Source organism: Saimiri boliviensis, chromosome 11 (genome assembly GCF_048565385.1).
Source record: "Saimiri boliviensis isolate mSaiBol1 chromosome 11, mSaiBol1.pri, whole genome shotgun sequence".
Taxonomy (NCBI): Eukaryota; Metazoa; Chordata; class Mammalia; order Primates; family Cebidae; genus Saimiri; species Saimiri boliviensis.
This window is the reverse complement of record NC_133459.1, coordinates 43,729,835-43,742,967: the sequence shown is the minus strand read 5'-3', so window position 1 is coordinate 43,742,967 and position 13,133 is coordinate 43,729,835. Positions and strand designations below refer to the sequence as shown.

The window sequence follows — 13,133 nt, the reverse complement described above, 5'->3', positions numbered from 1 at the left end:
GGAAGGATCACTTGAGCCCAGGAGGTCAAAGCTGCAGTGAGCCATGATTATTCCACTGCACTCCAGCCTGGGTGACAGAATGAGACTGTCTCAAAAAAAAAAAAAGTCTCTTTTTTGTCTGTCTACAATATGAAGGATAGATTTTGTGAATAAGACTAGAGGGACAGAGACCAATTAAAAGCAGGTATAGGAATCCAGGCAAATGATGACAGTAGTATGAACCGGGTAGTTGCAGTAAAGATGAAGGGAAGTTGAAAGTTTTGACAGAGATTTAAAAGGGGATAGAATCAGCAGTGCTTGGTAATTGATTATATGTGAGGGGTGGAAGAAGGAGAAGTCAGGCTGTTTTGTGAAAGGGCTAATTATCACAAAGCAGCCCCTGGATGCAGAAGGAGCTGAGAAACCAAAGAAGGCAGACAAATCTAGTTTGTCAGTTTTGGGTGATTTATTAGGACAACTTATAGACAGAATCGTGGTCTTAGGTGGCTGCGAGACTGGCAGATCTGTGGTCACTGCAAGCCCCCAGACCCAGGACTTATATCTTGGGGAGAAAAATGTGTGCTCTGGAAGGAATTTTCAAAGTCAAAGCAGTTTATGACCTTAAGGCATTTAGCAAACCTAGTATCTGACCTGCCTAATTTAGACCAAACATCTTTATTTTACCAATAATCTTTAACATTTTTTATTTGCCAAAGATTACTAAAGTTACATGAACTAAAAGGCATTACAGTTTTTATTTTCCTTTCAAAATATTTTATTTAAGCATTTATTTTTCTTTATGCCAATTAGAGCTCTTTTACATAAACATCACACATAACATGTATGTAACTACACAGGCAGACAGAAGAAGATCCAGTGGTTGTAAGATTTTTCATTTGCCAGTTTCTTACTTGGATTACTGGCCTCAAGGTAGAGCCCTTCAAGAAACAGGGCTAGGAAAACATGCAGTTTCTAGGACCTAATAAGCAAGCATAGCTAGAAGACAAAAACAGACACCCAAAATGAAGGGTCCCATTTTTATACCGGATCCTGGATCCCCAACAGAGAGAATTAGCCCATTTCCCATGGGAGTCTTATCTCTCAGTGGGGAGTGGAGACATTTCCACAACTTCTAGGTACCCAAGAGCATGGTTCTCTGATGTAAATGTGCAAAGAGCCAGGTATTCCCTGATAACCGCCATTAGCCATTGTTAAAAGTATATTTAGCCTTAAATTTTCAGAGGAATCTATCCACCACCCATTCCTGGGGTTTCATGAGGAAAACGGAGTTTTTTATTCCAAAACAGGGTCTGTGACACCTCCTCTGTGTTTTGCAAGGAGTCCCAGGCTGTTAAAAGTTTTCAGAAATTCAGAAAGACTCCAGGGATGCCTCATGGTCAGAGGCATTTGACAATTAATAGACAAAAAAAGGAAGTGACATATAGAAATCAGAATTGAGGTACAGAAACAACTGGATTGGTTACAGCTTGGCATTTGCCTTATTTGAACACAGTTTGAACACTCAGCAGTATATGAGTGGTTGAAGTATGGCTGCTGGGATTGACCAAGTCTCAGCTGTTTGTAGAGGCACATACTCCTGAGTTAGATTTTCATTCTTGTCTACCTATTAAATTAGGATGCAGTTTGTCCACAAGGACTCAAATAAAGAAATACAAAGTCTTTCTCAGGCCATATTTAGTTTGCTTTAACACTCATAATTCCACTACTGTGAGATAACTATTGTGAACATTTTAGTGTATTTCTTTCCATTGTTTTATTTTCATATATGTAGTGAGAATATATGCTTGAAACCACAGTTTAAAAATAATTGGGGCTGGACGCAATGGCTCACGCCTGTAATCTCAATGCTTTGTGAGACCGAGGTGGGCTAGATCACGAGGTCAGGAGTTCAAGACCAACCTGGGCAACATGGTGAAACCCCATCTGTACTAAAAAAAATTCAAAAAAAAATTAGCCAGGCATGGTGGCATGTGGCTATAATCCCAGCTACTTGGGAGGCTGAGGCAGGAGAATGGCTAGAATACGGGAGGTAGAGATTGTGGTGAGCCAGGACTGTGCCATTGCACTCCAGCCTGGGCAACAGAGCAAGACTCTGTCTCAAAAACAAAATATAGTAATCTACTTTTTTCATTGAGTATTATAAGCATTTTCTTCTTTCATCAAAAAATTATTTACAGTAACAGTTTTGCCTATATGACATTCTGTTATAGAGGTATATTGATCTTTCATTGTTGAATATTTTATCGTTCTCCGTTTTTATAAATAACATTAGGGGAATACCTTTTTTTCAAAGATTCTTATTCATAATCTGATTATTTCATCTATTAAGCAACTATTTCCTAAGTAACGTATTTTCCTTAGGATAGATTTACAGAAATGGAATTACAGGGTGAAATTATATGAATATCTGCAAGTCTTTTGCTATAATATTGCCAATTATTTTTCAGAGATTTTATCAGTTTATACTCTGACTCCCATTATGTGACAGTAACTGTTCTCAAAGCACTCTTATCAGTAATGAAAACTGTTTCAGGCCAGGCGTCGAGGCTCACATAATCCCAACACTTTAGGAGGCTGAGGCGGGCGGATCATGAGGTCAGGAGTTCGAGACCAGCCTGGTCAACATAGTGAAACCCCATCTCCTAAAAATACAAAAATTAGACGGACATGTTGGCACATGCCTGTAGTCCCAGCAACTCGGGAGGCTGAGGCAGGAGAGTCACTTGAACCCGGGAGGTAGAGGTTGTGGTGAGCCAGATTGCGCCACTACACTCCAGCCCAAGCAACAGAGTGGTCTCAAAAAAGAAATGAAAAAGAAAATTGTTTTAAATCAGTTAATTTAGTTGGAGGAGAAATAGCATCTTATTTTAATTTTTTATTTCTTTGAAAATATTTTGTATGTTGTGTGAACATTTGTATCTGTTTCTTTATTAAGAATATTCTTTGCCCTATTCGTAGCAATTATTTTATCTTTTTAATTTGATGGGATTATTTGTTTACAGTTAGCAGTAAAGTCTGTTGTTCTTCTTTGTGATTGCTTGAGAAGAGCTTATGATTTCATGAGATAAAACAGGTGTTTCTAGGAAGGCTTCGTATAAGAGGGAAAGGAGAAAGTAAGGTTGACCAGGGCACTGCATCTAGCTCATAGCCTTTAGGTCCAGGATGTTCACAATGGTTCACTGTAGTTTTGTATCACTTCTTGGCACAGCTCTGAGCTGCCTCCACTTTAACTAGGAAGCGGGAAGAGTAATTGTTTCTTTCATTATTCTTCTAAGCCAACTGCATTATGGGGATTGACCTAATGCTTAGCTCCAGCAGAGGTGGGTGGGACCTGGCAGAGCTGTTTCATAGCCTCTCTTCAAATCACTGATCCTCTTGAATGACTCTGCCTGATGGGGCTATGTGCCAAGGCTTGTCTGCTTGCCTCTTGCAGTGACAGTTCTGTTTGGTCTATAATGTAAATATCACTGCCCTGAAATCCTCCAGCTGCCCATGCTTTGTCACTTCTTCAAAGGGAACTGACTTGTTTTTCAATGGAGGAGAAACATTTGCTGCCCACACTCATTTGAAGTATTAAAAGGGGAGAAAACGAGCTAAGAGTAAGTGTTGTTTCATTCTTTGTATTCACATGGAAATTTTTCAATCTCCATAAAAGGATCAGGAGAAAAATCACATTGAAATTCAATACAAGCCGGGCGCGGTGGCTCAAGCCTGTAATCCCAGCACTTTGGGAGGCCGAGGCGGATGGATCACGAGGTCAAGAGATCGAGACCATCCTGGTCAACATGGTGAAACCCCGTCTCTACTAAAAAATACAAAAAATTGGCTGGGCATGGTGGTGCGTGCCTGTAATCCCAGCTACTCAGGAGGCTGAGGCAGGAGAATTGCCTGAACCCAGGAGGCGGAGGTTGCGGTGAACCGAGATCGCGCCATTGCACTCCAGCCTGGGTAACAAGAGCGAAACTCCGTCTCAAAAAAAAAAAAAAAAAGAAATTCAATACAAGAGCTCACAGCTTAACACAGAAATTTTCAAAGATGTTTGACTTGATCCTTTAAAAATTACAAAAACCGTGAACTGTGTAGCTCCGGGGTTCATAATTTTCCTTACCCTCCTCAGTCTCTGCCTCTATCTTGCTTTCCTACCTACACTCCAGATCTGTGTGGTCCTGTGTTAGCATGCAGAGCTTCTTTAAATGGGGGCTGGGAGAGTTAGTGGGAAGTATGCAGCAATTCAGGTTTATTGAGCTGCCAATACTTTATCCCTCTCTCAGGCCTGATTATCTCATCTCTTAGAATATTGTAACTGGTCTCCCTTCCTTCAGTTTCCTTATTCCAGGCTTTCTTCCACACTGCTACCAGAATTACCTTACTAACAGATAAAACTGATCATGTCACTTTCTTGCTTAAAAACTACCACTGTTGGCGACTTGTGATGGCTCACACCTGTAATCCCAGCACTTTGGGAGGCTGAGGTAGGAGGACTGCTTGAGTCCAGGAGTTCAAGACCAGCCTGGGCAAAATAGTGAGACTTTGTCTCTATAAATAATAAAAAAATTAGCTGGGCATGGTGGCTTGTGCCTGTGGTCCCAGCTACTTGGGAAGCCAAGGCAGAAGGATCACTTAAGCCCAGGCAATCAAGACTGTAGTGAGTTGTGATTGCACCACTATACTCCAGCCTGGGCAGCAGACCAAGACCCCATCTAAAAAGAAAAAATTACCACTGGCTTCTCAGTCCAGACTTTCTAGACTGCCACTGTAACTCCCCAGTGGGTTAATCTTACCTGCTGCTGAGATAGACAATTTATCAAGATGGGAGAATTGCAATAAAGAGCTTAATACACATAGAGGCAGCTAAATGGGAAACTAGAATTTTATTTTATTTATTTTGGTTTTTTGAGGCGGAGTTTCGCTCTTGTTACCCAGGCTGGAGTGCAATGGCGCAATATCGGCTCACCGCAACCTCCGCATCCTGGGTTCAGGCAATTCTGCCTCAGCCTCCTGAGTAGCTGGGATTACAGGCACACACCACCATGCCCAGCTAATTTTTTGTATTTTTAGTAGAGACGGGGTTTCACCATGTTGACCAGGTTGGTCTCGATCTCTTGACCTTGTGATCCACCCGCCTCGGCCTCCCAAAGTGCTGGGATTACAGGCTTGAGCCACTGCACCCGGCCAGAATTTTATTATTATTCAAATCAGCCTCCCCAAAAATTCTGAGGCTAGGGTTTTTCAAGGATAGTTTGGTGGGCAAAAGTCTAGGGAATAGGTGCTGCTGATTGGTTGGGGATGCAATCATAGGGTGTGGAAAACAGTCCTCTGCTGAGTCCAGTTCTGGGTGGGGGCCACAGAGGAGTCACTGGTCCCAGTGAAATCATCCAGTCATCAGAAATGCAAAACTTAGAGAAGACATCTTAAAAAGCCAGTCTTAGGTTCTACAGTAGTGATGTTACTTACAGGAATAACTAGGGAAGTTGCAAATCTTGTGACCTCTGGAACAATGGTAATATGAGAATTCAGGCCCCTCTTGAATCCTAAACTTGTACCTTTTTAATTAGTTTTATGAAGGCATTTTCATTTTGAGAAGAACTATTACCATTTAAACTATAAACCATAATAAATTTCTGGCCAAGCAGGGTGGCTCACATCTGTTATCCTAGCACTTTGGGAAGCCAGTGGGCAGATACCTGAGGTCAGGAGTTCGAGATGGCAAGATACCATCTCTACTAAAAATACAAAAATTAGCCAGGCATGGCAACGAGTGCCTGTAATCCCAGCTACTTGGGTGGCTGAGGCAGGAGAATCGCTTGAACTGCGAGGTGGAAGTTGCAGTAAGCCAAGATCGCACCACCACACTCCAGCCTGGGTGACAGAGCAAGACTCTGTCTCAAAAAAAAAAAAAAAAAAAAGCCGGGGCCAGGCACAGTGGCCCATGCCTGTAATCCCAGCATTTTGGGAGGCTAAGGTGGACAAATTACCTAAGGTGAAGAGTTCAAGACTGTCCTGGCCAATATGGTGAAACTCTGTCTCTACTAAAAATAAAAAAATTAGCCAGGCATGCTGGCGCATGCCTATAATCCCAGCTACTCAGGAGGCTGAGGCAGGAGAATTGCCTGAACCCAGGAGGAAAAGGTTGCAGTGAGTTGAGATTGTGTCACTGCACTCCAGCCTGAGTGACAGAGTAAAACTCCACTGGGGGAAAAAAAAAAAAAAAACAGCTGGGCATGGTGGCTTACGCCTGTAATCTCAGCACTTTGGGAGGCCGAGATGGGCAGATCACCTGAGGTCAGGAGTTCGAGACCAGCCTGACCAACATAGAGAAACCCCATCTCTACTAAAAATACAAAAAAAATAGCCGATGTGGTGGCACATGCCTGGAGAATTGCTTGAACCTGGGAGGCAGAGGTTGCAGTGAGCCAAGATCACACCATTACACTCCAACCTGGGCACCAAGAGCAAAACTCCATCTCAAACACAAAACAAAAAAGCTGGGCACAGTGGCTCATGTCTGTGATCCCAGTGCTTCAGGAGGCTGAAGCAAGCGGATCACTTGAGGCCAGGAGTCTGAGACCAGCCTGGCCAACATGGCAAAACCCCATCTCGACCAAAAAAATACCTAGGCCTTGTGGCATGCGCCTGTAGTCCCAGCTACTTGAGAGGCTGGGGCACAAGAGGCAGAGGTTGAACCCAGGAGGCAGAGATTGCAGTGAGCCTAGATCATGCCACTGCACTCGAGCCTGGACGATAGAGTAATACTGTCTAAAAAAAAAAAAAAAAAAAAAATTAGCCGGGCATGGTGATTCTTCCACCTGTAATCCCAGCTTCACAGCTACTCAGGAGGCTGAGGTTGAAGAATTGCTTGAACCTGAGAGGCACAGGTTGCAGTGAGCCAAGATCACACCACTGCACTCCAGCCTGGGCAACAGAGTGACACCCTGTCTCAGGAAAAAAAAAAAAAAAAAAATTCTCCCAAAGTTAGCTCAGCCTATACCCAGGAATGACCAAGGGCAGTTTGAAGGTTATAGCAAGATGGAGTTGATTAGGTCAGATCTCTTTCACTGTCATAATTTTCTCATTGTTATTCCTGTTTCACCACAAAAAGCTTTCATGGTGGGGCATGGTGGCTCATGCCTGTAATCCAAGCACTTTGGAGGCCAAGGCGGGTGGATCACCTGAGGTTGGGAGTTCAAGACCAGCCTGACCAACATGGCGAAACCCTGTCTTTTTAAAAAAAGAAATTACAATTTTTTATTTTAAAAAAAAAAAGCTTTCATGATCTGGCCCCCTTACCTACCTGATTAACTTCACCTCCTTCTACATTTCCTCTTAAACTCTTATAGGCTACTGTCCACTGGATCATGAATTCCTTAAAGTCAGAAACAATATATTTCCAAGGCCTAGCATGGCAACTGGCATATATGTAAATGCTATATAAATTAATTAGTGATATAAAATTCTAATAAGGTCACAGTGTGAGAGAACACTGAAAAACATGTGCTAGTCTCTCACCTCTCTGCTTTCCATTGCTAAGTATAAATAAAAACATGAATAAAAAAATATACAGTGTACTAATGATTGAGTCCCTTCTTCCCGGTATAGATTCCAGGTCACTCAGACCCAACGTCCTGTCTCAATACCCACCAGGAAGCACTCTGCTTCTCCAAACTGCCAAGTCCATGCCACATTTGATATCTGACAGTTTCAAGGTGCTATGACGGGAAAGGATTTGGCTTTTCCTTGTATGCACAGAGCTTTTGATCCTGGTAGGTTCCAGACAGATTTCTCATATTTGGCCATTCTTTCTTCCTAGGTCAATCACTTCTATCCGGAGTGAACTGATTCCGTATCTAGTGAGAAAACAGTTTTCCTCAGCTTCCTCACAACAGGGACAGGAAGAAAAAGAGGAGGATCTAAAGAAAAAGGAGCTGAAGTCCTTAGGTCAGTGCTTGGGTTGCTTCAGGAAGAGGTGCAAGGGTAGCAGCACCTTTGGAAAGAGTGGTTGGGCAGCTTAGCCCAGCCCAAGATGCCTGTCTCAAGGCAGCAGACTGTTGTCTAGTTTACAAGGCAAGACAGATGTGCCAACCCACTCCCTGAGCCCTGGGTAAGCTTGCTCAGGCAGATCCTGTCACTGTGCTCTCATGTGCCTCCGCCTCCATTCTCTGATTCATAGCTCTGGTTTAGCTGTGTTCCTCACTAGACCATTTTGCCTTTAAACTCCACCTGCTACTTATTCCCCTGTTCTCTAGGCTCTGGGCAGTCCTGTTCCTAATTAAACTCAGCCTCTTTTATCAAGGGAAGGAAGGTGAAGGAATGTACAATTGCAGTCCAGCCACAGGCCAACCAGCTGTCTCCATTCCAGGATCTGAAGATGAGATCTGTCTTGTTTGCTGTCATATCCCTAATCCCTGGCCCAGGCGTGGGCTCATAGTAGATGTTCTGAAAAAGTATTTGTCAGATGAATAAACTGACAGTGCAGCATGCTGATTAGAACTGTCTGATATAGAGCTGGGCATCAGACACTTCTGGATTTGAAATCTGACTCTGCCTCTTACTAGCATTGTGATTTGAGGCAGGTTACTCAGTCCTCTGAGCCCCAGTTTTTTTTTATGAGAAAGTAAAAGATCTCAAAGGGTCATTGGGAGAGCTGAAAAACTAGAGCCCTGGTACTGCAGGCTCCAAGTTCTGTGCTCTTTCTGTCATAGCACAGCTACCAGGTATGGTAATAGAGACTAGTAGCACAAAGTCAACCCAGCTGCCACTAAAGCCTGGACACTTGCTTGTGTTATTTCATGATTTACAAGGGCCATCTGTTTTATTTTCCCTAGAGGTCTTGACTACTGGTCAAACACGCTTTTAGGACCTCTTTTTAAGCATTTTTATTTCATATGATATTTCAGGGAAATACATTGCCTCTTTTAGCTTTCTCTTACAGATTTTAGTGGGATTTCCTCAGGGTTCATGTTTTATGGGTGAGTTCCATGGGGAGATGTGTGAACTGTAATGTCTTTCAAAACTTAACTCAGAGCCAGGCATGGTGGTGCATACCTGTAGTCCTAGCTGGTCAGGAGGCTGAGGTGGGAGGATCGCTTGAGTCTGGGAGTTTAAGACTAACCTGGACAACATAGCAAGACCTTGTCTCTTTAAAAAAAAAAAAAAAAAAAAACTTGACTGAGTATATATCTATTCTGTATCTCGCTCTCATTTATTTCCTTGGTTTGGATGTTTGTTCTGAAGATATTTACAGTTTTATAAAAGAAGCCAATACACTGAACCTGGCTCCCTATGATGCCTGCTGGAATGCTTGTCGAGGAGACATGTGGGAAGACTTGTCCAGATCGCAGGTGCGCTGCTATGTCCACATCATGAAAGAGGGGCTCTGCTCTCGAGTGAGCACACTGGGACTCTACATGGAAGCAAACAGACAGGTGAGAGTATGAGCTTAGAAAGAAAATTGTGGGGCTCCTGTCCTAGAAATAGGCTGAGCCATGTGTCTGTTTCTTCATTAGGTAACTTGTTAAGATTCCCTGTCATTCCCCAGGTTGAGCAAGACCTGGCATGTCAAGGAGACTGCTAGGGTACTCAGGTGCAGCCAAAAGGGAAGCTGGGGGCCTGGTCCATAGTCAGGGCCTCTGTGGCTCCAGGGAAAAGCTAAGATCTTCAGGAAAGCTAACTTCTGGCCTCTGGGTCAGCAGCTTCTCCTATTCTGTTCAGCATGGGGATATCTCCAGTACTTACTTCATAACAAGCAGGTAAATACTCTAATCATTACTCTCATGAAGTAAACAGAGGCATACAGAGGAGGCTTCCCTGAAAAGGTGAAGGAGCAGAGTATACAGTGGCCAGATGGCAAAGCCTCAGGAAAGAAATGTCTATGAGAGAGAGTTATCTGCAAACAGCATTAATGAGGAGTCCCTTGCTAGCCCCTCCTTTTAACCTTGAAGTTGTTGAGAGATGGAGAACAAGAGAAAAAAAATAGTTTCCACTGGGAGAAGCAGTGTCCTCAAAGATAAGCCAGGCCTTAATGAAGGCAGTGGGTGGAGAGGGGGACAGTAAAGAGGCTAAAGGTGTGGAGGAACTCTGTATTGTGTAGTGAGCCCAGGAGGAAGGTTTTGGGAGGGAGGGATAATGAGACAGGAAAAGGAAATGCAGAGCAGTAGAGAGTTTAGATGAGAATAAGAAAAGAGTCCAGGCACGGTGGCCTATACGTGTAATCCCAGCACTTTGGGAGGTCGAGGCCAGTGGATCTCTTGAGCCCAGGAGTTTGACACCAGCCTGGACAACATGGCAAAATCCTGTCTCTACAAAAAATGCTACAAAAAATTAGCCAGATATGGTGGCATGTGGCTGTAGTCCCAACTACTTGGAAGGCTGAGGCAGGAGGATCACCTGAGCCCAGGATACAGAGGTTGCAGGGAGCTGAGATCTCACCACCACGCTCCAAACTAAGCCTGAGCAAGACAGTAAGACTCTGTCTCAAAAAAAATTTTTTAAAGACAGTAAGAAAAGATAAATAATAGAGGGAACTACATTGGGTTGGCATTCAAGGGTAACAGAGGTAAGATAATGAAAAGTTTAGTTATTGACATTGCTCCTAGCAGAATCCTATGAAAATATAATTGCAGATGCAAACCAGGGTGGCAGTGGGGTGCATAGTAATACAAAAGAAATTGTTGAAAATTGGAATTGAGGGCGGATGCGGTGGCTCACACCTGTAATCGCAGCACTTCGGGAGGCCAAGGCAGGTGGATCACCTGAGGTCAGGAGTTTGGGACCAGCCTGGCCAACATGGCAAAACCCCACCTCTACTAAAAATACAAAAATTATAAAGCCCCTTGCCAACAAAAAAAAAAAAAGAAAGAAAAATAAATACAAAAATTAGCAGAGCATAGCATGGTGACGCATACCTGTAATCCCAGCTTCTCGGGTGGCTGAGGCAGGAGAATCGCTTTAACCTGGGAGGCAGAGGTTGCAGTGAGCCCAGACTGTACCACTGCACTCCAGCCTGGGCAACAGAGTGAGACTCTGTTTCGAGAAAGATGATCAGAATTGAGTCTCTGAAGAAAACCTGGCTCAGGAATCTGTAGGACCCACACCGAGTGAAACCTCAGGCGGGCCTCAACCTGGATTGGTTACAGATCCAAGGGAATCCAAGCCAGAGAGCTTATGCGAAATCATAGCTAGTCTCACATTTACCTGTGACTAGAGTCTTTCAGACTGGTCTGGAAAGGTGTTCATGGATGACCTGAGTGGGAAGACTTGTCCAGATCACAGGTGCACTGCTATGTCCACATTATGAAAGAGAGGATCTACTCTCACGAACATACTGGGAAGAGTATCCTCTGAAGTGCCAGCAGGGGCTATGCAGCAGACAGGCCCAAAAGGCCTTGGGTGGAGCGTGGAATAAAAGATCACAGGGCTGGAGGCTGGGGATTAGCCTTCACATTCCAATGTCGCCGTGCTCACAAGGCTTCCATCAGCTGGTGTGGCTGCCACACACGGTCTTCTAACTAGCATTCTGCCTGTACTGGAGAATCACAGACAGGCACACTACCTCTGCCTTCCTAATGGACTGGTACCCAAAGCTCCCCATACCTCTAGCCTTTTCAGGTTTCTCACACTGGAGAGGGAACAGTGTGAACTTCCCCTTCATGTTTTCTTTTGGCTGGTGGATGGATGCCTTCTCAGGATCTGTCCTTGTTTTGGAATTTGTCTAAAATTGATCTCATCCTCACCTCATGCATGGTCACAGTGGTCCAAGAGGTGACCAGGAACCCAGGATGCCTATGATCAGGATTCAGGGTGTTCCTTGCCCTGTAAGTCCTCCTTTCCCAAGAAAGTGCTATGTGGATATCTCAAAGACTTGTCTCACTGCCTCCCAGCCAAGGGACATGGCATTACTTTCAAGGAAGAGCATTCACAGCTAAGAGACTGAGAATAAGGCCATCTAGAAGCTGCTGCATAAATAATCCTGGTCCTAGTGGGAATGAAGCAGCCTCCTGCTCTCCCTCACTCAGACAGGAAGCTGTGGCTAAGAACTCCCTGTATCTCTGATTAGACATTGGGTTCTACCTAGGCGTTTTCAGATCTTTAGTAAACAAATCTCTGTCCTCAAGGTGCCCAAATTGCTGTCTGCTCTCTGTCCAGAAGAACCACCCGTCCACGCATCAGCCCAGATTGTCAGCAAACACCTGGTAAGTGCTAGTGTGGGCAGGGCAGGCATGGGATGTTCTTTGGGAGCATTGAGACTTGTCTTTGAGAAGCCAGATTGCAGCCTTCAAGTCCTGAACCTTGTTAGCCCCAGGGAAATCACAGCAGGTTTTGACAATAAAATCTCACTCAACAAGACTGCCTGGACAAGTGCTGACCTTGTAAGGAAGGGTCTATTACAAGGTCAGACACAGGAGCTCTCAATCTGTTCTCCTTCTAACTCTGATTTGAGCACTCTCTTTAAGAGAGCACATCTGTACACAGAAGTGCATGAATGTGTATATGTGTCTGTTGTTTGTTTTGTTTTGTTTTCTTGGCAAGGGAGGAAGGCCCATGCTTCAGTTAGGTTTGAGGTGATCTCAGAGGTGTTATGTGACCTTGTGGCCCTGAGAAATACTGATGATGGTCCCTCTTGCTGATGTATGTCTATAGGAAAGATCCCATTAGATTCCACCTTGAGGGATCTGGAGGGTGGTTTGCAGCTGGTTGAGATGGATGGACAGGGTTTTACATTTTGCCTTTTACAGGTTGGAGTTGACAGCCTCATTGGGCCAGATACACAGATTGGAGAGAAGTCATCCATTAAGCGCTCAGTCATTGGTTCATCCTGTCTCATAAAAGATAGAGTGACGATTACCAATTGCCTTCTCATGAACTCAGTCATTGTGGAGGAAGGGTATGTTTCCCCATGTACCCACTTGAGGCAAAGATAATGGAAAAATGCCTTCAAAGCATTTTTAGTAGAGGAAGAGCAAGATTGGCAGAGTGGGAGGTGAGAAGATTATGAGTTCCATCTGGGACAAGTTGAATGCATGGTAATGTACAGGAGGCCTTGATCTACAGGGCTAGAACTTAGGAAAGAAGCTTGTGCTTGAGGTACAAGTTTGGAAGTGGTGGGCATAGAAGTGATAACTTAAGGCTGGGTGTGA

The 13,133-nt window shown here is 44.1% G+C and overlaps 1 protein-coding gene across 3 annotated transcripts in view; it reads left to right on the top strand.

Annotated features, from left to right (window-relative positions):
- The window catches only part of EIF2B3 (eukaryotic translation initiation factor 2B subunit gamma), a 133,570-nt gene that overhangs the window by 94,022 nt on the left and 26,415 nt on the right, over window positions 1–13,133 (top strand). For all 3 annotated transcript variants that reach the window (XM_039474160.2, XM_074380712.1, XM_074380713.1), the window contains 4 exons: window positions 7,808–7,935; window positions 9,232–9,422; window positions 12,111–12,188; window positions 12,732–12,880. In XM_039474160.2, the coding sequence (XP_039330094.1) occupies window positions 7,808–7,935; window positions 9,232–9,422; window positions 12,111–12,188; window positions 12,732–12,880 (546 nt within the window). The remainder of the gene's footprint in view (window positions 1–7,807; window positions 7,936–9,231; window positions 9,423–12,110; window positions 12,189–12,731; window positions 12,881–13,133) is intronic.